The sequence below is a fragment of the Ambystoma mexicanum genome, chromosome 1p, assembly GCF_040938575.1.
Source record: "Ambystoma mexicanum isolate Mex_15411 chromosome 1p, UKY_AmexF1_1, whole genome shotgun sequence".
Lineage (NCBI taxonomy): Eukaryota > Metazoa > Chordata > Amphibia > Caudata > Ambystomatidae > Ambystoma > Ambystoma mexicanum.
This window is the reverse complement of record NC_090921.1, coordinates 1,202,722,128-1,202,748,442: the sequence shown is the minus strand read 5'-3', so window position 1 is coordinate 1,202,748,442 and position 26,315 is coordinate 1,202,722,128. Positions and strand designations below refer to the sequence as shown.

The window sequence follows — 26,315 nt, the reverse complement described above, 5'->3', positions numbered from 1 at the left end:
GACGATGCACCGACCGATCCTTCTTGAGTGCCTCCCTTTCAGGCAGGAGCCACGGATCGTCGAGAGGTGTCGGGGGAACTTGGCGTCCGGTGACGGGGAATCGACGGCCCTTCTTGAGTGCCCTCCCTTTAAGGCAGGAGTCACGGGTCGTCGAACATCCGACGGTGCACAGGGTGAACTACGGCAGGGAAGTGGCAGCTTCGTTCCTAGCGGTGCTCGCCGACGACAGAGCGTTGGCGTCCTGCAAGGAAGAGGCGTGCGGGGCACCTCGATGACGATAGTTCTGGACCGCAAAGAGATGAAGAAATGTGGCCCAGCAAGGGCGTTGAGTCGTCAGCGTCTCTGCGGTCTTTAGGTGGCGGGAAACCCACCAGTGGATGCTCCTCGGCGCGTCGACGGTCGGGCCTTCTCCAGCGGGAGGCATGACGATGCAGACGAGAGCGTCCGATGATCAATGAAGTTCTTAGGCAAACGGGAGCACGGCGGCTCCGGTCGGCGACGGCGGTCGTCGACAGTGGCGGACAACAGTCTGAGTGCTTCTCCTTGGAGTTCCGCAGCAGTCCCCGTATCAGGTCGGCAGCCTGTTGAAGGTCTGTCCACCAGGCAGCGTTGGCAAAGATCAGCTGTGCAGGATGGTCCCTCATAACTCGGGAAGAGGGCGCCTTGCCAGGTTCTCTCTGGTTCAGTCCTTGGAGGCACAGCAGCTTTCAGATTGTGAAGGAGAGCAACAGCAATTCTTCTCGTCCAGCAGGGCTTCAAGGTCAAGCGTCAGTTAATCCAGTTACTCGTCGTAGTGGACTTCAGCTTCTGAACACGATTCCTAGCAGTGAGAGGTCCCCAGATATACTGTTGATCTCCCATTCATTCCGCTGGGTCACACTCAAGCATCCAATCACGACTACGGGCATTCATGCAGGCAGGCAGCCAATCAGGCACACAAGGTATTCAGGCCACTCACTTCTCTCCAGACACTCACAACAAGTTATGTGTATTGGGACAAGTACCGAGCCATTCAACACTCCAAGCTGCATTCATACCGGTTTCGGGCAGGGTTGTCTCAATCATTGTGTCAACCACCAGGTACTAGACACCCACAACACAGAATGCATATTCGTCACACACTCTATTCACCCAGGTCCCACCCACAGGAGGTACTCACAACATACATCACCGGGAAGGCTCCAGCTAGTCTGACTGGGCCTTCACAACACCATATATGGCACTTCCATCCAACAGCCAGTCAAGGGGAAGGGACAGAGTCAGGGCTTCCCAGGACTTTGGGAAAACAAGGTAATGGGTAATAGAAAGCAAGAGGCCACCGGGGCCATCTTGTTTTCCATCAGGGATCAACTGATCCCAATGGCAGGGCCGGGGGAACCCCAAAATGGAGGATACTCCGCACCTGTCAAATTCAGCATGGAGCTGCCACCAGCCCATTCCCTGCTCTGTGGGCCACCCACAGGTGCCCAAAAACATACACTAGGGGCACAGGGTTGTACCTCCACCCATGGGTGCCATAAGGGTATCCCACGGGTCCGTTCACCAAACCAAAAGAAAGAGAGCTACACCGCCAGGAGTCCCACATGAACTCCTGCGCAGAAAACACGACATAACACACAATGAAAAGCAGTAAAGGACAAGGATACGGAGGCCCTGTCCCTCCGATGCATTTCCAGCATCACAGGTGCCCCGTTCCAAGGAGCAACAATTGCGGGGGCGGCCCTTTTTCATTCCCCGGGACGAATACGTATTCCGATTGGGACAGCCCACATAGTGCCCAGTCCTATTGACAACCCCACACCCTGAAGAGGAGTCCTTTGTGGAGGTGGAAATAGGAAAGAAGACATTTATATTCATGGCAGATTCAGGTGCAACTAAATCGTGCATTATGGAGGGGAACATTCCATTGTCAGGCAAAACTCTTTACACTGAGGAGCTGGATATAAAAGTGGGAGTGAAGGTAGTACAAGCCCCCTTGTTATATTCAGGAAGTTCCCCTTTTAACTTGTTGGGTAGGGATCTGCTCAGTAAACTAATTTTAACTATATCATTCACAGATCCAGGTGTAGTGTGTTCCACTCCAGGGATATTTGTAGCTCGAGCAATGGTAATAATCAATGCAATGGCAAGGGATTCAGTAGTCTGTGGGGTTCCTGTGGCCCCGGACAGATTTGTTTGTGGTATCAAGGTATTAGCAAACGTAGTGCCTCAAATTGCTACAAAATGTTGGCGAGTGACCACAGAATTTATTTTCCGACCCATGGTGCCACCCAAGATGGTGGCAGAGACAATATTGCCATTAGATTTGCAAGGACAAGTAGTGTCGGCCAAAAGAGTAGTCCTGATTGGAACAGACCAGGACGGGTGCGAGTGGCACACAGTACTATGTGTAGACCTGACAGTACAATTAAAGGAAATGACTGATGAAGAGTTATTTGAGGACAGTGAGCAAAATGGGGAGATCCTTTTGGAAATCTGCATCCCCTGTGATGTGATATGGTGTAGTATAGGAAGGTACAGTGCCCCTGATGGCAGTGGTGACCCTGTCTTTATTTTTTTAGGAGACATGCGATATGTGCCAGCACAATTATGGACTATTAATCCACATGATGTTGGGTTACTGAGATGTGTGACCCCAGTACAGGTTACATTGAAATCAGGAGCAGTACTCCTGAGGGTGCGGCAGGACCTGTTGTCAAGGGAAGCAGAGAAAGGCCTAAAAGGCACAAGTCCGGCTCTGTTAGAGCAAGGGATTACTGTGCCATCCACGTCTCTGTGTAATACGGCCATATACCCAGTCAAGAAAACAGGATCTACGTCGTCTTAATGCCGTGGTGCAGAAGGAGTTTCCGGTAGTTCCAAATCCGGCAACAATCCAATGTAGCATTCCCAAGACAGTGACATACTTCACAGTGGTGGATCTGAAGAATGCGTTCTTCTCAATCCCACTTCACCCTGATTCATGGTATCTCACTGCGTTTACACATGGTCAACGGCGCTTTGAGCACACAAGATTGCCTCCAGCGTACTGTGAAAGTCCAAGTATTTTCAATAGAGTATTGCATGCCTACTCGTGAAATATTCAGCTGTCTAGCACAATCATCCAGTATGTGGATGGTCTGCTGGTATGTAGTGAACATGAACATCAGTGCAGGAGGGATTCTATTGCATTATTGCAATTGCTGGCTCACAAAGGGTACAAAGCAGATAGAAAGAAGCTACAATACTGCCAACGGGAGGTACTATACTTGGGGCAACTTATTTCTGCAAACGGGAATGAAATATTACCAGATGGGGTCGGCAGCAGTATTCTCCACCCCTAGGCCCAGTACTGTCAAGGAAATGCAGCAGTATTTGGGCTTATGTAGTTATTGTAGGGCATGGATCCTAGACTATGCAGCCTGTACAAGGCCGCTTTTACAAAGTCTCAGGGAAGGACAGAAGACATAAAATGGTAAATTGGAGTGGACTGAAGAAATGACTAGACAATTTGAGGACTTGAAAGAAGCTATTTGCACAGCCCCTGTTTTAGCAACTCTGGATTATACACAGGAGTTTTATATATTTTCCCACTCTGATGGACGGCTCATGACAGCAGGATTGACCCAAAAGATCACCGTGGGCCACAAGCCGTTGGCCTATTATTGTGGGACGCTCGATTCAGTCATGCGGGGACAGTTTGTGTGCGAACAAGCACTCGCAGTGGCTGCATTCGCAATAGAGAAAAGTTCCACGATTGTCATGAGGTTACCTTATTTGTGAAACATTCACTATTTGCCATTTTGGGAAGGTCTAAAACGACCTTGATGACTCAGAGATCCTCTGCATATGAGATTATAATATCCAAACCTCATATTCATATAGTAAGGTGTAGGACGGTGAATACCGCCACATTTTTGACAGAGGCATCTATTGATGATGACCTGAAAATGCATGACTGTGCTACATACAAGGATGAAGAGGAGGGTAAATCTAAAGCTAGAGACATTTTCTTTTAACAGAAGGAGAGACACTATATTTTGATGGGTCAATAATTGGCCAGGAGACGGGTCAGAGGCATACAGGGGCGGCAGTGGTGCACAGTAAAGGGGGGGCAAAAAGTTCTGATCATGAAAACATTACCTATGCATTATTCTGCTCAGGCAGCAGAACTTTTCGCTCTCATTGAGGCATTGGGAGCCTATCAAGGGCAGTGTGTCACCATCTACTCAGACTAAGCATATGTCACGGCAGCATGCATGTGGAAGAGGAGAGGGTTTTGCAGGGCAGATGGCTCTCCAGTGCAGCATGCAAGGCTGTTGGAAGAACTGATTGAAACCTTACCATGGCTCTCCGCTGTGGCTGACATCAAATGCGCTGCCCATACTAATGCCATGGATAAAATCTCTAAGGGCAACGCTGCTGCAGATCAGGCGGCCTAGTTGGTAGCCTATCTCCCAGATGCAATGTTAACAGAATGTACAGACCACAGTTTCATGCACATTTTCATACACAGCATTGCCTATTTCACAGATTGTAGGGTTGCAAGGGAAAGCGCCTGAGGGGGGAAAAAGAGCTATGGATGCGGAGATGAAAGCAGTCTTCCACTGATCTATTGTGGAGGCAGGAGAGTTCTGGGAAGGTGGTGATGCCCCAAGAATTACTCTTTGGCATTTGAGCAACTCCATTTCCCCTCCCACAGATCCAAACAACATATTGTGGCAGATATTCAAGAGGACTGGTTTGTGCCAAACCTCCAGGAGACCATTTCAGAAAAACAATACATTATCTGACATGCCAAAGTTTCAGCACAGGGATGACATTACGGAGATGTATTACCTCGCTCTATGTGGCCGTTCTGTGAACTGCATATAGATTATGCAGATATTGGGGAAAGGTGCAATGGATATAGGTACCTTATTGTGGAGGTTTGCCCCTTTTCAAGGTGTGTGGAGGCAGGACCATGTGCACACACAGATGCAAATTGTGCAGCACGGTTCCAGGTTAGAGAGGTGTTTCCACAATGGGGCGTGTATGAAGTATTGAGATCAGATAATGGCACACATTTCTTTAATGTGCTATTTCAGCATGTTGCAGCGCTATTTGGCATACAATATTGAATGTTCTCAATTTACCACCTTGAGGCTAATGGTGTTGTGGAGAGGATCACTGGGCTTTTGAAGAGTAAACTGTCAAAATTGTGTTCCACGTTGAAGAAAAACTGGGTGCACGGTTTGCCCTTGGCCCTCTTCAGTTTACCCACACAGCCTAGTAAGGACCACCATTTGACACCACATAAAATAGTCACAGGCAGGCGCATGCAAATCCCCATGTCCTTTGTGAGGAAAGCGTCAGATGCACATCAAGCAGCAACAGTACTAGGAGAGGAATTTGGGAATATTTAACAGCACTAATGCATGCTATCAAATATATATCTCGAAAGATTGCGCCACCCAGGAGTGAAGGGACAGCAACACCGGAAGGGACAGCAACTGCAAACATATCTGCCAAAACTGGACCATTATTGCTTGGTGAGCTGATCTATGTAAAAAAAGTTGTGCGACGATGGAATAATCCCAGGTTCCAAGGTCCATATGAGGTGGTGTTCTGTACGCCTCTCGCCGTCCGCGTGAAGGAGTTAAGATATTGGGTGCATCTCACGGATGTGCGAAGAGCACCTGAGACAAGGCAAAGCACAATCAACAAAGTAAGGACATAGCCAAAGAAGACTTTAAAAAAAAGAAAAAAGCATCCATGCCAGGGTGGTGTGCAGTGGTACATGCCTGATTTTTTTTTTCTTTTTTCATTTTTTTTAAAATGTATTTTCAATTTTTTGATTGTTCATATTTTGAAGGTCCAGAACCCAGTCTCCCTCTCCCCTTTCCTCTTATCGCTCTCTCTCGCTCTCTCTCTCTCTCTCTCTCTCTCTTTCTTGATAACCTTTTTTTCTCCTCTTCAGGGATAACCAAGCATGCCTTACCGATGTGTTCAAACATCTGTTATGTAGGGAAAGGGGCCAAATGAATGTCATTTGTTCTAGGAATTATGCATTATATCTTTTTAGTATTATTCTTTTTGTATGACACTGATCGTGGTTGTTGGAGTGTATGAAGGTATGTCTGTTATATGGGGTGGCCATATAAAGGGGTGATGGACAGTTGGAAAATACCAGTATGGATATGTCTACAAAGAATCGAACAATGTCTCACTTTTTGCCGGGCACCCCTACAAGTTTTCTTAGATGAATAAAATGGAAAGTACGAATGATGTATGATTTATATAAGGGGTTGGGATTCGATACCATTTCTGAAATTGAGTACTCAGAATCTTCCAACAGCTGGTACTCCGATATGCGTACTGCAGCAAGAAATGTGATAAAAAAGTTGTTACGTGTGTGCACTTAACCTGCACCCATCAGGGGCTCCTAAGTTTTTAGTTCCACATCCAGTCCCAATTACAGAGGCACAATGCCTGGTACATCTTGCACTATCTAGGATAAAGGTGTGATAATTATGACTTTACGAACCCCAATATATAGCACATGTAGCATAGAACAAAGAATCGCCAACCTGAATCAGAGGCAGCAGGTAAGAAGCAGTGAGAATACACCTAGTCACTCTCCCCTTCCCTGTGCCAAAGTCAGAGCAGGGGAGAGTTTCCAGGGAAACCCTCTGGGGAAGAAAACCCTGAGTCTTGACGGGACATCTTCTGATGTGTGGATTCGGATACAGCCCTCTGTGTGATTTCCAGGAGTGGGTCTTCCAGGACAGCTAAGGATAGAAAGCCAGAAGTTAAAAGGTGTTATTCATCACACCGTACCTGCTAGGGGCGTTGGATAGGCATCCTGAGACCAGCGAGGGAACCCACGGATCATAACCTCCTGTACTCGACACCTAGCCTGACTTCAATGAAACCTCCGAGAAGTCTGGCCTCCTCAACATGAGGGTACTCTTTTCTACGATACACCCCTCTGCTGTTCTAGAAATAGACAAGACAGAGGAGTTGATCCCATAAAAGAGCAGGAAACACGCGCACTGCCAAACAAACCCTGCAAGAAAAGGAGAGTTCATTAACACCAAGCTGAAACCAACATAGTAGAATTCTAACAATTGAACCTAAAGGATACCTGAATGGTTGTCTTGCTATGGACATGGAGTCTGAACATATAGTGAAAACCAAAGCATGTCTTAATTCCTGAATCTACTAATCTAACACAACCCCCCCAGTCAATAAGTATTGTTCTTACCACCAAGGTGTGAGTTGCTTGTATCAAGGAAGGAGAAAGTACCAGAAGCAACGTAAGCAGAAAATAATAGAGGAAGATTAGTATGGGAATACTGACCCGGGAGGCACGAGGGACGAACTAGTAATGGGTCAGTGCACAGGCAGCAGAGCGTTCGTAGGTGCACTTCTTGTTAAAGTAGTTAATGTCCAGAGAGCAATCAGTACGGAATAGTGCTTGAGGGCATGGCGGTTCAGTGGATAGCAAGATCGAGAAAAACAGGCAACTGTCAGGTTGTGGAATAGTAGAGACAGCAATGTTATTTGTTATACCAGTACAAATGCAGCAGAGACTTAGTAGTATCAGGAAAAGAAAACGAAATCCAGTTACGGCCCGTCAAAAGCCAAAATAAGGAACTGAAGCAGAATCGGGAGGCAACGACAGTCGAATGCTGTCCGTGGTCGAAAGCCGAAAGGGAAGACTAAGGCAGAATCAGGAGGCAAGGTGGAATCCAAGTAACGGTCCGAGGTCGGGTATCCTGCGGAAAGCTGAAGCAGAATCGAGACGAAAAAAGGAGTCCTGGAGCAGTCCAAGTCAGGAGGGTATGGAGCTTCAAGGAATAAGACGGAAAGGAGTCTGTCAACTGTAAACTGGTTAGCACACACGCCAAAACAGGAAACAGTAACGCTAATTAGAAGCATGGAAGAGAGCAGCCTTTAAGCCGTAGTTGAAGGTGGGAGCTTGCGCGGAGTGTAACTGACGTGTCACATGACACAGAAGGAACCATGTTGGTGCGTCATTGTTGACAATCTCCATGGTAACTTCCATCTCTGCCAAACAGAGATTCTCGCACAGCGTTTACCTTTATGGAATTGTCTGCAAAGATGACGGTAAACGCCAACGCTGCACCGTGGATGAGCGCCCATGTGTGACAAAAGGGCTTTCAATGTGATATTTAATGTTCCCCTGTAATTGGTGTGAGTATACCTGGTGCTTGAGATCCTAATTTCAAAAACAGCTTATGAGAGACTATGGGCCCCTTCCAGGATACCCTGCAGTATTTCAGTCGGGGAAGATTCGTACTGAGGAGGTAAGTTAATGTAGTGAGAGAGGAGGAAGAGGAGGTAAGCTTCAGAAAAGAGGAGAGAGGGAGTGAAGCGACACCTACCGGGAATGGTTCATACGAACAGCTGACTAGTTGCAGCTGTTGCAATGATACAGGCGAGACTGGGAGTCTGAGTTCCCACGGGGCCTGAACGGCAACCGCAGAGGAAAGGCAGATCCTGAATAGAACCGACGACAAGGAGACAAGTAAGCACAGGTAAAGTGTGTGAAGAAAATGTTAGTATAGGGAAATAGGAATCAGGTAACAGTAGAATGTACTGAGTGGGGAGGAGTCTCCAGGGTTCTGGTACGGGAACCATTTCCAGAGATACCGCGGTGGGACTCACAGAGAATAGAGGGAGTTTCTAAAAGTGAGAAAAGGGAACAGGAATATCAGGAAACAAAGTCTTATGGAAGGGAGCGTGGGAATAACCAAATGTGTCAGACTTACGAAGCGTACCTGCAAAGAGAGTAGCAAAGCGACTCGGCACCAAAGGAGACTGTAGATAAAAATCCACCCATGCTGGGGGAGGAGCCAACCCCACAGGTGTCATGATGCCTACCCCCGGGCATCCGGATCGAGTCCATCAGCCCCGGGAGCAGGCATCCAGATACTTATTAAAACCCCAGCAGCCCCGGCTGGGGGCTGTTTGGGTTCAGTCCTGGCGCCTTAATCGCCAGGCTCATCTTAGAAATCATTCCTGGCGCCACAGGCGCCAGGCTCATAGACATTACTTACCTCATACAGATCATGCTGCAAATGAATCCAAGCCAACGTGAGGCCTGGATGGGACTATTTTAATACAGGGACTATTTTTTACTCGGGTGTGGTTCTGGGGAACTTCTTACCTGGAACTACTTTGGAGGCTATTTAAACCACGCCCGAACAGCAGCACACGCTTCGCGTTATTCTGCATTCTGCAGCGTAATGCTCACCGTGCCTGCAAGTCAGCATCCAGTCTTCTGCCACGCCCGCCTCGAACCCGGAGCTCCTAGAAAAAGGGGAAAGAAGGAGAAAAGGTTCGATCACGGACATTATTTTAATTCCTTACCTGATTCCGGATCCAGCACGTCTCCGAGCCTGGAAAGGACATTATTTCAGCACGCGTCGCATCGCCAGCAGCAGCGCCGCGTCATACTCACCAGTCCACAGCATCTTTCGACTCGGCACTGCCTCCATCGTTTTCTTCGTCGAACTCCAGCACCTGGGGGGAAAACAAAAGAAATAACAAGGTGAGCCGAGAGAGCCGACAAATACAATCTCTTTTACCACCATAGGCTTACCTGATATACCACCGGAGGCATTACCCTTTAATACGCCACATCTCCTATGCCGCACCTATAAAGGGAGAGAAAACAACAAGTTAAACTCATGCTACTTTTACCGGACAGTGTTGGGTAATACAGACTCTTACCTGAACGCCATCAGCTGCCTCCAGGCAATATTCTTTTGGACCCAGCTGCAATTCAACAAGGGAATGGAACAAGAGTGAACATCGGACATATTGAACTCTTTGAACTTTATAAACCTTAGAGTCGATATTCCTCCGGAACTCCTCCAGTACCTTCAAACCAGTGAAGTAACTGGTATCTACGCACCCCTGCATGCCACGCAGGATGGAGAGCTCATCATTTAAAAACATAAGGTGAGGTTAGTAAAAGGGGATAACGTAGGTGACTAGTGGGGAGAATGAGAACAGTGTGGGGGGCCATCACTAAAATCCACGGGTGGCTAAATCCCTTCTACAGGTCCAGCAGACGAGATTAGGCGGGTCAGTCCAGACAGTCATCTCTGCACTACGCATCACGTTGGTGGAGACCACAGCTGTCCGGGTCCGATCAAAGCCCCTGTGGGAACCAGGTGAGCGTAACAGGGTTCCCAGGAAAGACTGCAACGTTGCACAGCATTCGTGTTGCCATTTTGGGAGAGGAACAGCAGCGCACACCAAAGCGCTTCCATCTGCCCCAGAATGACCCCTCGTGCCTCTTACGCATGACAGAAGGACACATTCCAGGCACAAAGCGTGCAGTTGAGGAACATCGATTTATACCCAGCGTTCTGCAATGGGATTATACGAAATACCGCCAGTGTCTACAAGTACCATATTTTTCCTTAGATGGTTACTCACTTGTCTACGACAAATGGCAGGGCACCACTGTGACGTGCCCGGCAGATGGACTGATCGAGTACAGCAAAGAAACAATAGCCCAAGTAGAGACTGTGTGCCCAAATATGGTCCCAATACATCACAAGGCTGACATGGATTGCAACAATGGAGAAGCCAGTCCGAATACATAGAGACATAGACTATGAACTTTGTTTTAGCAATGAATGACAGTTCCTGTTGGCACAAACCTACAGTGTTGTGAAACCTGATAGTATGGAGAAGCCTGGATTGTTATCATTATGGCATCATTACTCTGTTATGGAATCATTACCCATCATTCCATCATTGTATCCTTTTTAGTTCTGATTAGTACTGAAGAAGTAGCATCATTAGACTATCCACATTATTCTGCCACATATATGTAGCCATTTGTATTTGCTTATAGAATGACACACCGTGTTATTTGAAATGCCATGTAGTGCCATTTAGAGACACATTGGTATATTTGTAGAGACACATTTAGAAATATGTTACACATTGAGTGTGCACTTAGAATATGCATTGAGCTTTAAGTATAGTGCTTGGTATGAATGAAAGCTTATAGGCACTACATTCGAGAATAGAGAAAGCATGAGGCCTATGGCATTATACAGCCATTTCTGAATGGAGACACACAGAAGCGCCACTTGGTTCTGTGCGAAGTTGTTATGGTACAGTGTGAAGAAGGAATTTGTAAACAGTTTGGTTGATAAGAGGTTGCCTTTGCCTTAGTAGAGACATGGAGAAGGAGGCTTAATCAGCCTTGGGCTGGTGTTCGCAGAGTGAGAAAAGGTGGGGGCCAGGCAGCGCCACATGGAGGGAGTGCTTTTGCATGGAGAGAGGGAGAGGAGCTTTTGCAGGGAGAGACATGCAGGAGAGGGGTTTCAATGGAATGAATGGAGGAATAGATGCTAAGTTGGTGTACTGCAGGCAGACAGAAGAAGGCCATGCTAGTAGATATGATGGCAAATGTCACGATGACAGAACACGCAGTGATTGACCAGAACACGGAGTGAAAGAACATGCAACACAGACTTTTAGGCACTGCTCAAATATAGAATTTGCTGACAGACAGAGGGGCATTTTAGCTTAGAGAGAGACATGTAACCATGGCGAAAGTGTGCATGAATTGACACTATAACTGGAAGCCTGATTTGGAGATTTAGATGGAGTTTGAGATCGATGAGAGAGACACGTTGGGTTGGCATGAGATCGAGAGGCGTTTGGTGGGGGATTGATGCAGCCTTGGCAGACCAGCTTGGAAGAGATCAAGAGCTTGGCAGAGGCTTGAGGCAGTTCGAGTGACTAGACTTAGCTGAGTTGGCGAGGGGAGAGATGGGACACATTCGAGATGAGACCATGGGAAGCTCAAATGGGAAGTATGGTTTATGGCCTAACCTGATTGATTAGAAGAGACACTCACAAAGAGCTTTGGGTTTGGGAAAGGGGAAATCAGAAAGGGATTGTCTTAGAGAGAGGGAGTGAGAAATGGTGTGGATTGGAGAGGAATGCCGAATGCTGACGCTTGTATTAGGATGCATTAGAATCACAGGCTTGCATTAGACGCCTGTAAGGCTTAGTCATTACACTGCATGGTAGATTTGCACCAAAAGTATAAAGGTGCAAATTCGAGATTTGCATAGTTTAGTAGTGTTTGCATCATGCATTGTTATGTATGAATACAAGCATTCTATTGTTATCGATTCATGTGTTTTCTTTGTGTCTTATGTTATTGTGTCCATAGGAATAAGATAGGAGTATGTTAGGAGTAATCTAGAAGTAACACAGTGCACAAAGGCCCTGAGATACGAAAGCGGGGGGGGCATAGTGATCCACACCCCCTAAGAGATTGTCTAAGACTGATGCATGGTCGCCCAAGCGGGGCTAGACCATGGTAGGATTTGTTTTAGGAATAACAGTGCAGCCACACTCCTGTGATCCCTGATATGACGAAAGGTATGTCTGCATTGATGGATTACTACTGGGTTTGTGGCCGACAACCCTACCTGCACCTCCCACCCTCCTGGAGGGGTAAGTGTTCACTGGCCACCCTGCACTCCGGGCTACTAGTAATCCCAGAAGAACACCTGAAGGAAGAAGAAATGCCTGTCAAGGTGCCAACAGCCACTCCAGCACCTAAAGAAGCAGGAAGAAATTTGCAGATCACACAAGAATTTGGTACGCTGCCATAAAAGGACATTTTCACCAGCAGGGAAGAATGAAGAGATTGAACTACCTATGAAAAGACTCTCCCACACTGCTCAGAGAAATAACTGATGAGTATCGACTTTTTAGCTCAGCAGACTTTTTCAATTTTTTTGGCTCCAGTGGTACAAGGGGTACAAGCAGCTGCTAACGCCAAGTTGGTGCAGATTGTCCGATGGGAGCTAGTGCAGCTGGCCAATGACACAGCAAATGGGTTCAACGCCATCAAACTAGAGCTCCGTGCATTGAGACTTATGACGATGCAGAACCGCTACATGCTGGATTTGCTAACAGCCATAGAAGGAGTGTATAAAAAGTTGGGAAGCAGCTGCTGTATTTTTGTTCCTCCGGAGGATGCTGAGAATGGGTCACTATCCCACATCATCCAGGCAGTGCACAATCTAGGTGTTCAAATGAAGAAAGGTGGAGTTCAGAACACAGATTGGCTATCGCTTGCCTTGGATTGGGTTTCGTCATGGCTGGGGACAGCAGTAAAAATACTGGTGCCTGTTATCATATTCTTCTTGGTCCTCTTCTGCACGTGCCAATTGGGTTTCCAATGTTGTGTCAACATAGCTCCTAATAGTATAAAGATGATGGTATCAAATGGGGGATATAAAACACCTTGCCAAACAAACTACAAAACTCAAAATAATATTTCAGGGGATGTAGATCTGTTGGGTGGGGATGAGTTTGTTGCTGTAGAAGTAACAAAAGGGGGGAATGTTGGGAAGGAACTAAGAACTTCTAGCACCCCCAAGCACTTTAGAATTAGGCAAGACTTTTGACTTCTTTTAGAGCTCCAATGAATTAGAGAAGGAGGGGCACTGGGAAAGCTTTCACATGCAAATATAATCATATATACAGACATGGACAGGCACTAAAACAAGGCAGTTATTATTTAAATGTAAGGTACAAATAACTATTAACTGAATACATTTGTAAATGTCAAAACCTATTCATTTCTCAAATCTTAAAGCACGGTAGAGGCAAGCTCTCTGCCAGGAGGAATGCAGCCTGTGCTAAAAATAGACTACAGCATTCCACTCAGCATTCATGCTAGCACTGCAAGCACGAAGGGACACAGCAGCTGCTTGCTGTCTGTCAAAAGCCAATGCAGTCTAAGGCTCGATGCACAACATGCAGAATTATGAAAACAAGGTTTAAAGGAAATTACAGGACCAGAATGAATGAAATATGGAGAGAATGATGGGAAAATGTTTTTATATATAATTGTTCATAGGTATAGGCATCAGCTAGCCAAATGTAAAATAACATGTTCTGACAAATCGCTGTCTCTGAACAAAGGAAGACTTTGGAGCATGAAGCCCTGCCCGTATCCAGTGACACAACTGCCGCAAGCCAGACTATATAAACCCATGCCTGGCATCACTGGGGCAGGAGAAAGGAACAGTTGAGGGACAGAAGACCGTTCAGGCAGCAGAGTTCTTTGTTCCTATCCTCATGTTCTGTAATATTAAATGTGTTATCCTTAGAAGATAGACTCTTGGCCTTACTTCCCTAGAGGGGTGTATTTACTCTGTGAGTGTAATTAAGGGACACCCTTATAATTAGGGATACCCTCCTAATTAGGGCCACCCTTACAGGCCTATAACTCATGGTCACCTGGGAATGGGCCGGGTCATGCTTTGGCCAATGTGAGATAACATGCACACCAGGCGCCGGTCTCTGATCGCGGCCTTGTAGGGCACATTCCTCCTGGTTGAAAAACAGTGTGGCGGGTGGGGGTGCGAACTGTACTCAGGGGAGCTCGGGCATGACTCGAGATTTCTGTGACCTTGTGGATTTGGGCCTAGTGCATGTAATGTCACATTTACCATGCAAGCCTTCCCTTCTACCTAGGATTATTAATGCAAAATGGTGATGCCGCCCACGTCTTGGGCCACACCATGTAGTTATACTATAATTGGTTATATTAACATGGGGTCCTGCTGGACAGGAAGGCGTCCCTCTCACTGACCCCTCTCCCCCCTGGCTCATCACAGTGCCTCAAAGGCATCTTGCCTTACTTTAACGCACCTAGTAGGGGGTGCTGACCCCTTCCCAACACTACTGGCTTGTCCACAAGGGACCGGCTATGTAGTAACATTTTTGGAAATCGGGATAGGTTTGAAAGGAAAAATAAATTCTGCCCATGGCTACAGCCCGAAATGCTGGACAGGATTGCATCAACAGATCCCTGTGACTGCCGCTGCATACGTTGCAAACCCCAACGGGTTTCGCGACAAATGCTAATCGGCAAATAACTACCGAGCATGCCGAACCAGGATCCCACGTGGTCACCGGGCCACCCCTCCAAATAATAAACCGTGCTTATTTATGACCATAACGGGACAAGATATTGGGATTGCATCCTGGACTCATTTCCACAACCTCGCAGCAACGACTGGCCCACAATCCACATGCCTTGAGAAAGACCCTAGACAGTCGAAACGCATGTCGGCTGACTTCACCAACAATAGTTTTAAAAACTGCTTTATTACATCGACAGTTACTTTTTGAATAATTAAGTGCTCAGGGGAACAGGGTTCACTCCCCTATTCATAACATAACACTTGGAGATGGAAGGGCACCTTCACAAAAGGACCCCATCACCACCAACGGGGTAATCCGATTAAAGTACTAGATCAAGCGCACTGGTCTACCCATTTTACCACCTTGCCATTACTTCATAAACGTGTACTTTAATTTTCTCATTGGGTCATGCAGCTGGGCCGAAGCTCTAGGTTTAAATGGGAAAATAAAGTCCCCTTGCGGCTGCATCCTGAAGTGCTGAATGGATTTGCAGCAAACTTGTGCAAGGAGAATTGGTAAGGACCTGAAAGCATGGGTTTGCAGTTGTGTCCGTGCTTTTTTATTTTTTGAAAAGTGTCATAATGTAGGTACCAAAAATAGATTCTTTTTTTTGATTTGCAGGTTTCAATCACTTTGCAATTTTTACAGCACGTTTTATTAAGAAAACATTTTATTTGTTGATTCTTTGGTGAATAACGCTCTTTGTTCTGCAGTCCTTAGGTTATGAACTTCAGTTTTAAATAGGCGGGACTGTGTCTCTGTTGCTAAGTGCAATATTTTTTAAATATTCTGCCACATAGATCACCAGTGATGTTCTTTCGCCACACATCAACTTGGCCCACCAATCTTCTTCCATGTAGGTTCGGAGGTCCATAAAGTGATGGCCCAAGTAAGTGGTCCCTAATATTGTCAGACCTGGGCAAGATAGTAACGGATGTCTTGCAGTTTCAACTTGGTCCGTGGTTGTGCAGTAGCGACATCTGTTTGACAATGACTTCTTCCTAATTGCTCTGATTTCATTAGTCGGGAGCAGGATCAGATGTACTCTCAGGAAGATGTCTCAGGAATTTATTTGGGATTTTAACCATGTATGCCGGCAACTGGTTCAGCGTATTTGTATTCATTGTTGTGTCGGTTGTCAACTTATTTTTTTATGCAGTTTCCAGGGTCTGAATCCAGTCCCATACCTCCAGTTTTTTCTTCACTTTTGTTGGATTGCATGTGAGGTCGTCTTCAGTACAGTCGACGTCAGAAATATACCTTTGGTGAATGAGGTATAGCCTGCGTCCATGGGCAGTGGCCAGATTGTCCCTGTCATGGCATGACCCGGACAATCTGGCTACTGGCCATGACCACAAGGGACCGGAAATGAGGTAATGTTTTTCAAAATCGGTATAGGTTTGATCGGGAAAAAACATTCTGCTTGTGGCTACAGCCCGAAGTGCTGGACAGGATTGCAGCAAACATTTGCGAGGAGCATCAGCTAGGACCACAGAGCACAGAGATGCAAATCTGTCATGTGTTTTATTTTTTCTAAAGGGTCAAAATGGAAGTACAAAGAATTGTGATATAACTTTTGTGCCTGGGCAATGGGGCTGGCCCTGAGCAAAGACAAATGTGTACTCTGATTTGCTTATTGGGGCATGCGGCACGGCTGAAGCCCTAGGTTTGAATGGGAAAACAAATTCTGCTTGTGGCTGCAGCCCAAAGTGCTGGATGGGATTGCATGAAACCTGTGCGAGGAGCATCAGCAAGGACCTTAAAGCATGGTTTTGCGAATCAGTCCTGTTTTTCCTTTTTTCTAAAGTGTCAAAAAAGTAAGTACAAAAAACAGTGACATAACTTTGCTGCCTGGGCAGTGAGCTTGGCCCTCGGCAAGGACAAATGTCTGCTCTACTTTGCCTATTGGGGAATGCGGCACGGCTGAAGCACGTGCCACATGGATTGTGGAAACTGCCCATTGTTCTCATTATGAGGGTATAGTGAACACTGAACTAGGATGCAGGATAGGTGCAGTGGATAACAAGGGTGGTTTGGTTGAGCTAGGTTCATGATCGAGCCTCATTCCCAAGACAATTTAACCATGACTTGCATGCGCTGCAGGTAACGACACACATCAGTATGCGTTGCAAAAAATATGTTTGTTAAAGGAGATTTACAGTTCTTTCATATATGTTTAAAGAGGAATGATTAAAAACATACAGTGATGTAACATCATGAAACATATTCACTCATAAAAACCTATGAAATTCACAAAAAACACTTTGTTAAAGGGACGTCATGGTTAAGTTGCACTAATAAAAACCTGTGAAATTCACTGAAAAAACGTTGTTAAAGGGAAGTTATGGTTAGAAGTAAAACCGAAAAACCCTTGAAAGGGGGGAAAGGTGTAAAAAGGATATATGAGAAAGCCCAGGCAGGAAAGTATACCATTTTTAAACAGAAAAAAACAATTTGTACAGATGAGAATAAAGCACACTTCTGAATTAGTGTTTGAAAATCTTAAAACATTGAGAGTTCAAAATTAAATGTATATTATTTGTTCATTTTATTAATTCCAATTCAATTTGAAAGGTTCACACTTTAGAACACCATATAAAAATATTGACAAAACTTATTTATATAAAAACCTTCACCTTAATCCATACATGCCTCTCATCCATACACATTTATTTTAACTAGGTCCATATCTCTACACGCTAATAATCACGTAAATGTAACAATGTTTGACAAATAGTGAATCTTTTTGTCTGTCGACAAATGTTTCATGCGGGGCTCATTGGCTAAACATTCATGCCAAATCCTGCTCCCGCCATCATCAGAACTATGTCTTCCTTGCCACTGTGGCCCTCCGTTTTGTTCTTCTCCAGCTCATTGTTCTTGCTCGTTTGCTGCTCAGGTTGCTACCATCCTAGCCGGTATTGCTATTTGCCCCTCCTCCCCATCTCCGTGCCTGTCTGCAGGGAGGGCGGCTGCTACTGCTGCAACCTTCACCAACTCATTTTGTACAAGCTTTGCTTCGTCTGCCAATCTCTTCTGTGCAATTTCCTTCTGCCTCTCTTTGATCCTTCTACAGTGGTGCACTATAATGCTTTGTATTTCTGGCCAACCCTTGGCCTTCTTCCTGGCAATTTTATCTAATACCTTCTGTACCTCCTTCAGCAGGCCTCTCGTGATTATGAAGTAAAAGAGAGTGGTCGACTGGTCCCAGGCCCTGTCTCTCTGCCCTCCACATATCCTGCACCCGAAGAATGAACTGCGCAGCATCTTTATCGTCCCACATTGTGCATTGCATCACCAAGTGTAAATCAGGGGTGTCGGGGGAACATTCTCTGCAGTGCATCCCACACCTGTGCCCTCACGTTATTAAAGGAGGCCACATCATGGCGGTCACAATCTATTGACACTCCCGGGAACCCCGCCTTCACACACACTCTGTTTGCTTGATCAGCCACTGCGGACACTAATAATCTCTTGACATCGCCTATTGTTAACGGAACCCCGGCAGTGTTTTTCTCAAAAGCGTATATCCACTTACTTGCACCCCCGGAGAGCGGGGGCAACGTCTTCAACAAGTTAGCTTTATCCATTAGTGCACAAGGTACATAGTGAGGTCTCCCTGCCCCCTTGTGGATGAGAGGCATCTGTAGATTTGATTTCCCTCTCCCCATACCTACCTTTGTTCCCTTACTCTTTGCCAGTGCCATTCTTCCTATCCTGTTTCTTAACCTTCCCTGCCACCGTTCTTCATCATCCTCTTCTCTCTGTGGCATCCGCCGTGGTACTTGCATACCCCCTGCCCTTGCTCCTTCCTCATACTCATCCAGGTCGCTCCAACAATCCTCTTACCGGTCAGATGTCACACTGCCCTGTCCCATACTCACCTGCTCGTCTTCCCGTTCTACACATATTAACTTAACTGGTGCACTATCAACGTGGAAGAGGAAGTCCCCTGATTTCCACTCATCCTCTGCTACACCGGTGGAGGATTTTGATGGCGGGGGTGGAGTTGTCTACCCACCCCCGGGCAATAGTTGGGTACTCTCACACAATGTTCTTAGCCAGGACAATTCTGCCTGTGTAGTGGACATCTGTGTTTCGAAGTCCCGGGTGAGGCGTCCTAAATGAACTGGGAGTGTGCTTGTTGGGCCGTACAGACCTTTAGGATCGTAAGGGGGTGAGGAGGCTATGGCTGGTGTAGTGGGCACGCTTGGTTGGGCCAAATACAGTGGGTCGCAATAGCCCTCAGCTGTTTATTTTTTTTTTTTAAAGAGTGGGTATAGCTTTTTTGGTTCTTCACCTTCCTTTCCCCTCCCTCCTGGGTTATCGCCACTACAGGTGGTGACTCTTTTTCTTTATTTACGGGAGGCATTTCTTCGAACATCCTCCAGAGATATAGTACCTCTCGCCTGTTTTGGAGCCGTTTTCCCTTGTATTTGGCCATTAAATATGTCGCTACTAGGTCCAGCACCCTTTTATCGAAGAACCCTCATTCTGGCCATATCTCAGAGGACCCCTCCCCTTTAATCTCAGTCAGCCGTTGGTTAAGATACTTTTTTATTTTCTCACTGTATAAGGTGATGTGATGTATTGGCAGATATGTAAAAACAGCGTATCTGCCCCCATAATTTCATACCACTGTCTGGTTGCGTGCGTGCGTGTAGGTGTCATTTATCACTAGTAGTAACTCAAAACCCTATTTCTTCTAGCATGAACATTTTCAAGATTGCATTCCCAACATTTTACTTGCACCTTATTTTGATTAGACCAGGTGATAAAAACAACAAAAACCATTGAAACATAAATTGTTGAACAGATGGACGTGACAACACTGACGCACCTTACTGACAACAAAGAACATAAAACATGCACTTTAAAGCTAACTTTTTAGGCCTGACTCCCTTTTCAAAAATACTAAATTCTCCCCTCCATTCATCCCTCACAATCACTCCACCCTGGCCCTTCCAGGGCCTACCTCTAAAGAGTGTTCACCACACTAAGGAAAAGAAAACTAAAAACTATAGTCTACTCAAAATGCAAGACTCCTACTTATGCCTCTTCTCTTCACTTATAAATCTGCACTGGTCGAGACAGTACCATGCGGCGCCGCCTTCAACCCCCTTTCGTAGCTAGGTTCCCGTATCTCCTCTTATTTCAACTCCTCATATGTAAAAAGAAAAACAAAACCTAATGGCCATAATATCCTCAATCTGGGTGCTGCCTCCAAAAAAGCTGTCACCCGCTCCGGCAAGCAGTTTGGTATTTGCAAAGCTGGGACCCGCAGAACCTGCTCAGGAACGTACGCGTTTTAAAAACAGGTCGGCCATAGGTGGCCGTGGTCTTGATGGGGTGCCCCTGATCTCGCTGCGAGGCACGGGGGAGTCTTCACAGAGCAATGGCTTCATCAGGGTTACCAAGTGAAGGTGGTCATTCCCCAAAATACAAACAATAAATGGACACACCCAAGTAGGGAATGAGACCAGGAGAAAGATTGGAAGTGAAGTAAAGGTTTATAAAGCAAAATGATGCATGCATATAAGCTATGGTTCCAACTGACCTGTCCAGCAATGAGGCCTTTAATTCGACGGACCAGCTGGAGGGTCACAATGCGCCGTACTTAGTGGCAATGACAGGAGGATTGATAACGGAGATCCAAACAGCACCGGGTTACCCAAACCCTAATTCACCCACACAGCCAGAATCACGGAATACAGATCTCAGAATCCACCAAAGAATAAATAGGTAGAAACATAGAATCAGGAAACACACAGCGAACCGTAGAATGCACAGTAACAATAAAGCGCACCTACCTTATGACTACAAACCCTCACAGAAAAGAGGTGTGGTGCTGGGCAGAGTTGAAGACAGAACGAGAGGCTGGGCGGGTAGCAGGAGGAAAACTCACCAGGTGCAGGAAAATGGGAGTTGGCGGTAAAGGCATCATTAGAGGGATGGGAGAACGCTAATTGGAAGGGAGGGGCAGAGAATGGTTTAAAAGCTGAAAGCAAAGACTCAAGTTCTCTCTCTGTTATCCACAGCAGACCGTGCCCGGAATCGACGAGGAATGGAGTGAGGTCCCAAGAGATTTCCATTGGGCATATTAAAAAATTGAGCAGCAGGAAACAAGGGGCTCCATATCCGCTACAACCGCCTAGACACCCACCCAACTGAGGAGTGAAGCCAGGCTCGCATGTCTACGAAGAACTATATTCTCCTGGTTGAACTGCATAGTGGGATGTTGGCTGAAAGGCTGAAGCCCGGCACCCATGACATTGAGGAACTTTCTTTTTGCTTTTCGTGTTACCGGGGACCATCAGGGTTGCGTTCAGACCCCGAACTGCATCTTTGACCTAGTTATGGTAACGAGCCTGGATGAAGACAGGCAGCTGAAGGCACTGGCTCTGATACTTCTGTTGTTTTTTTTCACCCCCATATGCTTATGTACACAACTGAGTGCTGCAAGTCTGAATAAAGAGTTGGTTGTAAACCGCTTACCTCCTCCCGCCGATTATTTTACAGTGGTGGCAGTGGTGGGATAAAGAGAAACGCTGGGGGAATACGAGATGGAGTACATTGTGAAAACGCTTGCTGAGGGGCAGCTGCAGCAACTTTTACAAGTACAAAGTCATCGGGCAGACCGGCAAGCCCTGCAGCAAACACTACAAGTACAAACTGCTGCACAAGAGCAGGGAAGGGTAGCCCTGTGGATATTGGGGCAAGCAGTGGCTGCCAATAGGGCTCACCCAGCCATACCACCGACTGTGCTACAAGAATTCCAGGTTGGAGTTGACCCCGACTTCTTCGTTAATTTTGAGAGGATAGCTAGAGCAGCTCAATGGCCACAGGAAAAATGGGCTTTCTATCCAGCACCCCTACTTATGGGAGTAATGCAGGGGGCATATCAAGCTGCAAACCCCACAGGGGACACCCCGTATACCGAAATAAATCAGTTTGGAAAGACTGGGCATGGATGAAGAATCCTATCGAATCAAGTTTCGAGAGACCTGCCTTAAACCGGGCGAAAGCCCAAGGCAAATGTTCTACCGCGTTCAGTATTTGGCTGAAAAATGGCTGCAGACCAGCACTGCCATGATAGGACAGATTAAAGATAAAGTAATGCTGGAGCAATTCACTGAAGCCCTACCCAGTCCAATACAAAGTGGGGTCAGGCAGCATCACCATCTGTCCTTGCCCGAAGCAATTAGATGTGGCAACAGCATACCAATAGCCTGGGACACCCCACCCCCCCGAACCTTCACGGCTACCCCAGTGAGGCCATGCAATGAACTCTCAACTATGCACAGTGGCCCCAACAGGTCATCACCTCCAGAACCACATATCAGAGCAGAACCAAGGCCAGCTAATGGACAGCCCCCACAATGTTTTGAGTATGGGGAATGGGGCCACATCCCCCAGACGACAAAACCAGAACCAATGGAGATTGGGACCATCCAAACGCAAGAGTTTCGGAGAAAACGATTTCCCTATGTGATAGAGGTCACAGTGGATGGGCAGCGTCAGCAGACTGACGGCCATACAGCCAAATGTGAGTGATCAAGGCAACGACCAGCTGAGAACCATTGCCGTGAAATGTGTCTATGGGGTTATCAAGGAGTACCCAACTAAGGACATTACATTGGGAATTCTTGGGAGAAGGTTCCCATAAAAGCAGCAGTTATCCTTACACTACCCACCCCGGTATTCATAGGGACCGACCTACCAGAATTTTATAGATGGCTACAAGAAGCCCCATTGGCAAAGACTAAATTGACAGGGTCACGTACACGAAATCATTTATCCAAGGCACAGAAGAGGAAAACCAGAGCATATAGGGAAAAGTACAGGGACATTGCTCTCATAGACTGGAGGATTGGGGGACAATTTACCTTCTTTTCGGACGGAGACAGGGCTGGATGAAACCCTAAAAAGAGCTAGAGAGCAAGCCCTACAGCTGAGCAGTACAGGAGCAGCAATGCATTGCTTCAAGGTAAAACAAGGCTTATTCTATAGGGTAACACGAGGCACAGATAACAAAGAGAAGGAGCAATTATTGGTACCCCAGTCCTACAGGAAGGATCTAATCAAGCTGGCACATGATCACACTACAGGGGGACATCTAGCTGAAAACATGACATTAAAGAGACTGCTACAAAACTTCTACTGGCCACTATTCTGAAGTAACCAAATCTTACCAAGAATGTACCATATGCCAAAAGACTAGCTCACGTATATCAGCCCGAGTACCTCTACAGAGGATGCCCCTGATCAGGGAGCCATTCCAGAGAATAGGACTGGACATTGTGGGAACCATGGAGCCCAAAAGCCGATGATACAGGTTCTTATTAGTGGTAGTGGACTATGCCACCAGGTATCCAGAAGCTTTCCCTTAAAGAGGAACTTCTGATGAACAATTGTGTGATGTACTCTTGCCTTACTTCGCCAGGGTGGGAATTCCCCAGGAGATAGTTACTGACCAAGGGCGAAATTGTATGTGTGTGGTTATGAGAGAAGTATGTAAAACTCTAAGAATTACACATTTGAAAACCTCAGTCTTCCACCTAAAGACTGGTGGGCTTGCGGAAAGATATAATAAAACAATCAAATGATGAGAAGAGCAACGAGTCCCACCGGTTTAGGATGGGATCGGGTTTTGCCATGTGTGTTGATGGTTCTAAGAGACATCCAGCAATCATCAACGCGGTACTCTCCATTTGAATTATTGTTTGGAAGACAGCCTTTCGATCTATCCTTGGGTGAAGACACCTGGGAGAATCGGGAAGAAACAAACCTCACTGAGTATGTTAGTGACTTACCAGATCACCTGGGAAAGCTGAGGGACTACGCCCAAGAAAACCTGGGACGGGCACAGGGGCGGCAAGAGAAATACTATGATCAAGGAAGCAGACCCCGAACGCTTAAAGTGGGAGACAAGGTGTTGGTGTTGCTCCCTACCAGCACAAACAAAATGCTTGCTCAATGGATGGGACCGTATCGAATAACAAAAATATTAGGTCCGGTTAACTATGAAGTAGAGCAACCGGATAGACAATCCAAACACCAAAACTACCACATTAATCTTATTAAGTTATGGAAAGAGGTCTCTACTTCAATATTATGTACTTCCCTTTCTAAGTTGTCTGTACTGGAACAAACAGTACAGAACATGACCAGCTGCCTACAAGATATGATGTTTGGGGAACAGTTAAGCAAAAATCAAATAGCTGAGTTATTTTCCACCCTTGACTAGGTTTCTGAGGTTTTTTCAGGATTGCCAGGGTGAACCCATATGGTTACACACTCCATATCAACAGATGCGGGCAAGATAGTATGCCTCAGACCCTACAGGATACCTGAAGCAAAATGTGGGTACATAGCCAGAGAAATAGATGACATGCTGAAACTAGGAACCATTATTCCATCTAAAAGTGCATGGTGTTCTCCAGTAGTACTAGTACCCAAGCCGGATGGTACTACAAGGTTCTGCATGGATTTTAGTCAATTGAATGCCATTTCACGCTATCAAGCCTACCCAATGCCCAGAATAGACGAGCTACTAGAAAAACATGTTTCAGCCGCCTATATGAGTACTCTGGATTTAACCAAAGGATATTGGCAAATAGCACTTAACCCAGAGGACCAGGAAAAAACTGCATTTTCTACACCACAAGGGCTATTTCAATTTATAGTGTTGCCATTTGGTTTACATGGGGCCCCAGCTACTTTTCAGGCATTGATGGACAAAATACTGAAGCCACATGAAACATATGCAGCAGCATATTTGGATGACAGTCGTTTTTAGCATCTCCTGGGATGAACATTTATCTCATCTGATAAAAGTGGTCGTAGCCCTACAGGAAGCCGGATTACACAAATCCCCAAAAAACGAAATTGATGGCGAAAACCAGAAATTATCTGGGGTATTCAGTTGGGGGAAGAGTAATAACACCTCTTATGGACAAAATTCAGGCCTTACAAAAACTACAAATACCAAAAACACGGAAAGAGATCCGAGCCTTCCTGGGCTTTGTGGGATATTACCAGAGACTTCTGCCCCATTTTTCCACCATAGCAGCACCATTAACAGACACACTGAAAACTAACAGGCCACTTACGATAACAGCGGAGGCAATTCAGGTTTTCCACAATTTAATCAAAATGATTTCCACCCAACCGGTTCTGCATTGCCCAGACTTTTCCAAAGATTTCTATTTGCCGGCAGATGCATCCGGATGTGGGCTAGGAGCAGTATTATCCCAAGTTACCGAGCAAGATCTTTGTCCCATCGCATTTATCAGTAGAAAACTGCTTCCACATGAACTACTGCACTCCACCTTAGAGAAAGAATGCTTGACAATAAAATGGGCAGTGGAATCTGAGATATTACCTGTTGGGCTGACGGTTTACCATCTTCACAGATCATGCCCCACTACGCTGGATGGCCACCCAGAAAGATTCAAACCATAGGGTCCCTAGATGGTTTCACACCCTACAAGTATATCACTTCGTCATGGTACATAAACCAGGGAAATATCAGCTGGTGGCTGATTATTTGTCCCGGGCCTTGGACCAGCTCGAACGGCATGGTCCCTTGAGGGGAGTATGTGAGATGGGCAACGATTCCAACGGTCCCGTCCAGGCATGAGGCCTTTAACTTGACAGACCAGCTGGAGGGTCACAATGCACCGTACTTAATGGCAATGACAGAAGGATTGACAACAGAGACCCAAACAGCACTGGGTTACCCGAACCCTAATTCATCCACAGAGCCAGAATCCCAGAATACAGATCCCAGTATCCACTACAGAATAAATAGGCAGAAACATAGAATCAGCGAACCGGAGAATGCACACTAACAATAAAACACACTTATGACTACGAACCCTCACAGAAAAGAGATGTGTGGGGCTGGGCAGTGTTGAATACAGAACGAGGATCTGGGCGGGTAGCAGGAGGAAAACTCGCACCAGGTGCAGGAAAATGGGAGTTGGCGGTAACAGCATCATTAGAGGGATGGGAGAACGCTATTTGGAAAGGGGGGGGGGTCTGAGAATGGTTTAAAACCTGAAAGCAAAGACTCAAGCTCTCTCTCTGTTTTCCGCAGCAGATCGTGCCCGGAATCAACAAGGTATGGAGTGAGGTCCCGAGAGATTTCTATTCGGCATATTAAAAAACAGAGCAACCGGAAACGAGGAGCTCTGTATCCACTACGACCGCATAGACACCAGCACATCTGAGGAGTGAAGCCGGGCTCCTGTGTCTATGAAGAACTTTATTCTCCTGTTTGAACTGCAGAGCGGGATGCCAGCTGAAAGGCTGAAGCCCAGCACCTGCGACTCTGAAGA

The 26,315-nt window shown here is 46.3% G+C and overlaps 1 protein-coding gene across 6 annotated transcripts in view; it reads left to right on the top strand.

The window, feature by feature from the left end:
• The window catches only part of LOC138451751 (putative methyltransferase DDB_G0268948), a 336,692-nt gene that overhangs the window by 266,231 nt on the left and 44,146 nt on the right, over positions 1-26,315 (top strand). Inside the window, exon 6 of one of the 6 annotated variants that reach the window (XM_069604931.1) lies at positions 21,012-21,463. The exons of the other annotated variants lie outside the window; for them this stretch is intronic. Within the exon in view, the coding sequence (XP_069461032.1) occupies positions 21,012-21,144 (133 nt within the window). The 3' untranslated portion in view covers positions 21,145-21,463. Of the gene's footprint in view, positions 1-21,011; positions 21,464-26,315 lie in introns of those variants that run through there. 6 annotated transcript variants of the gene reach the window in all.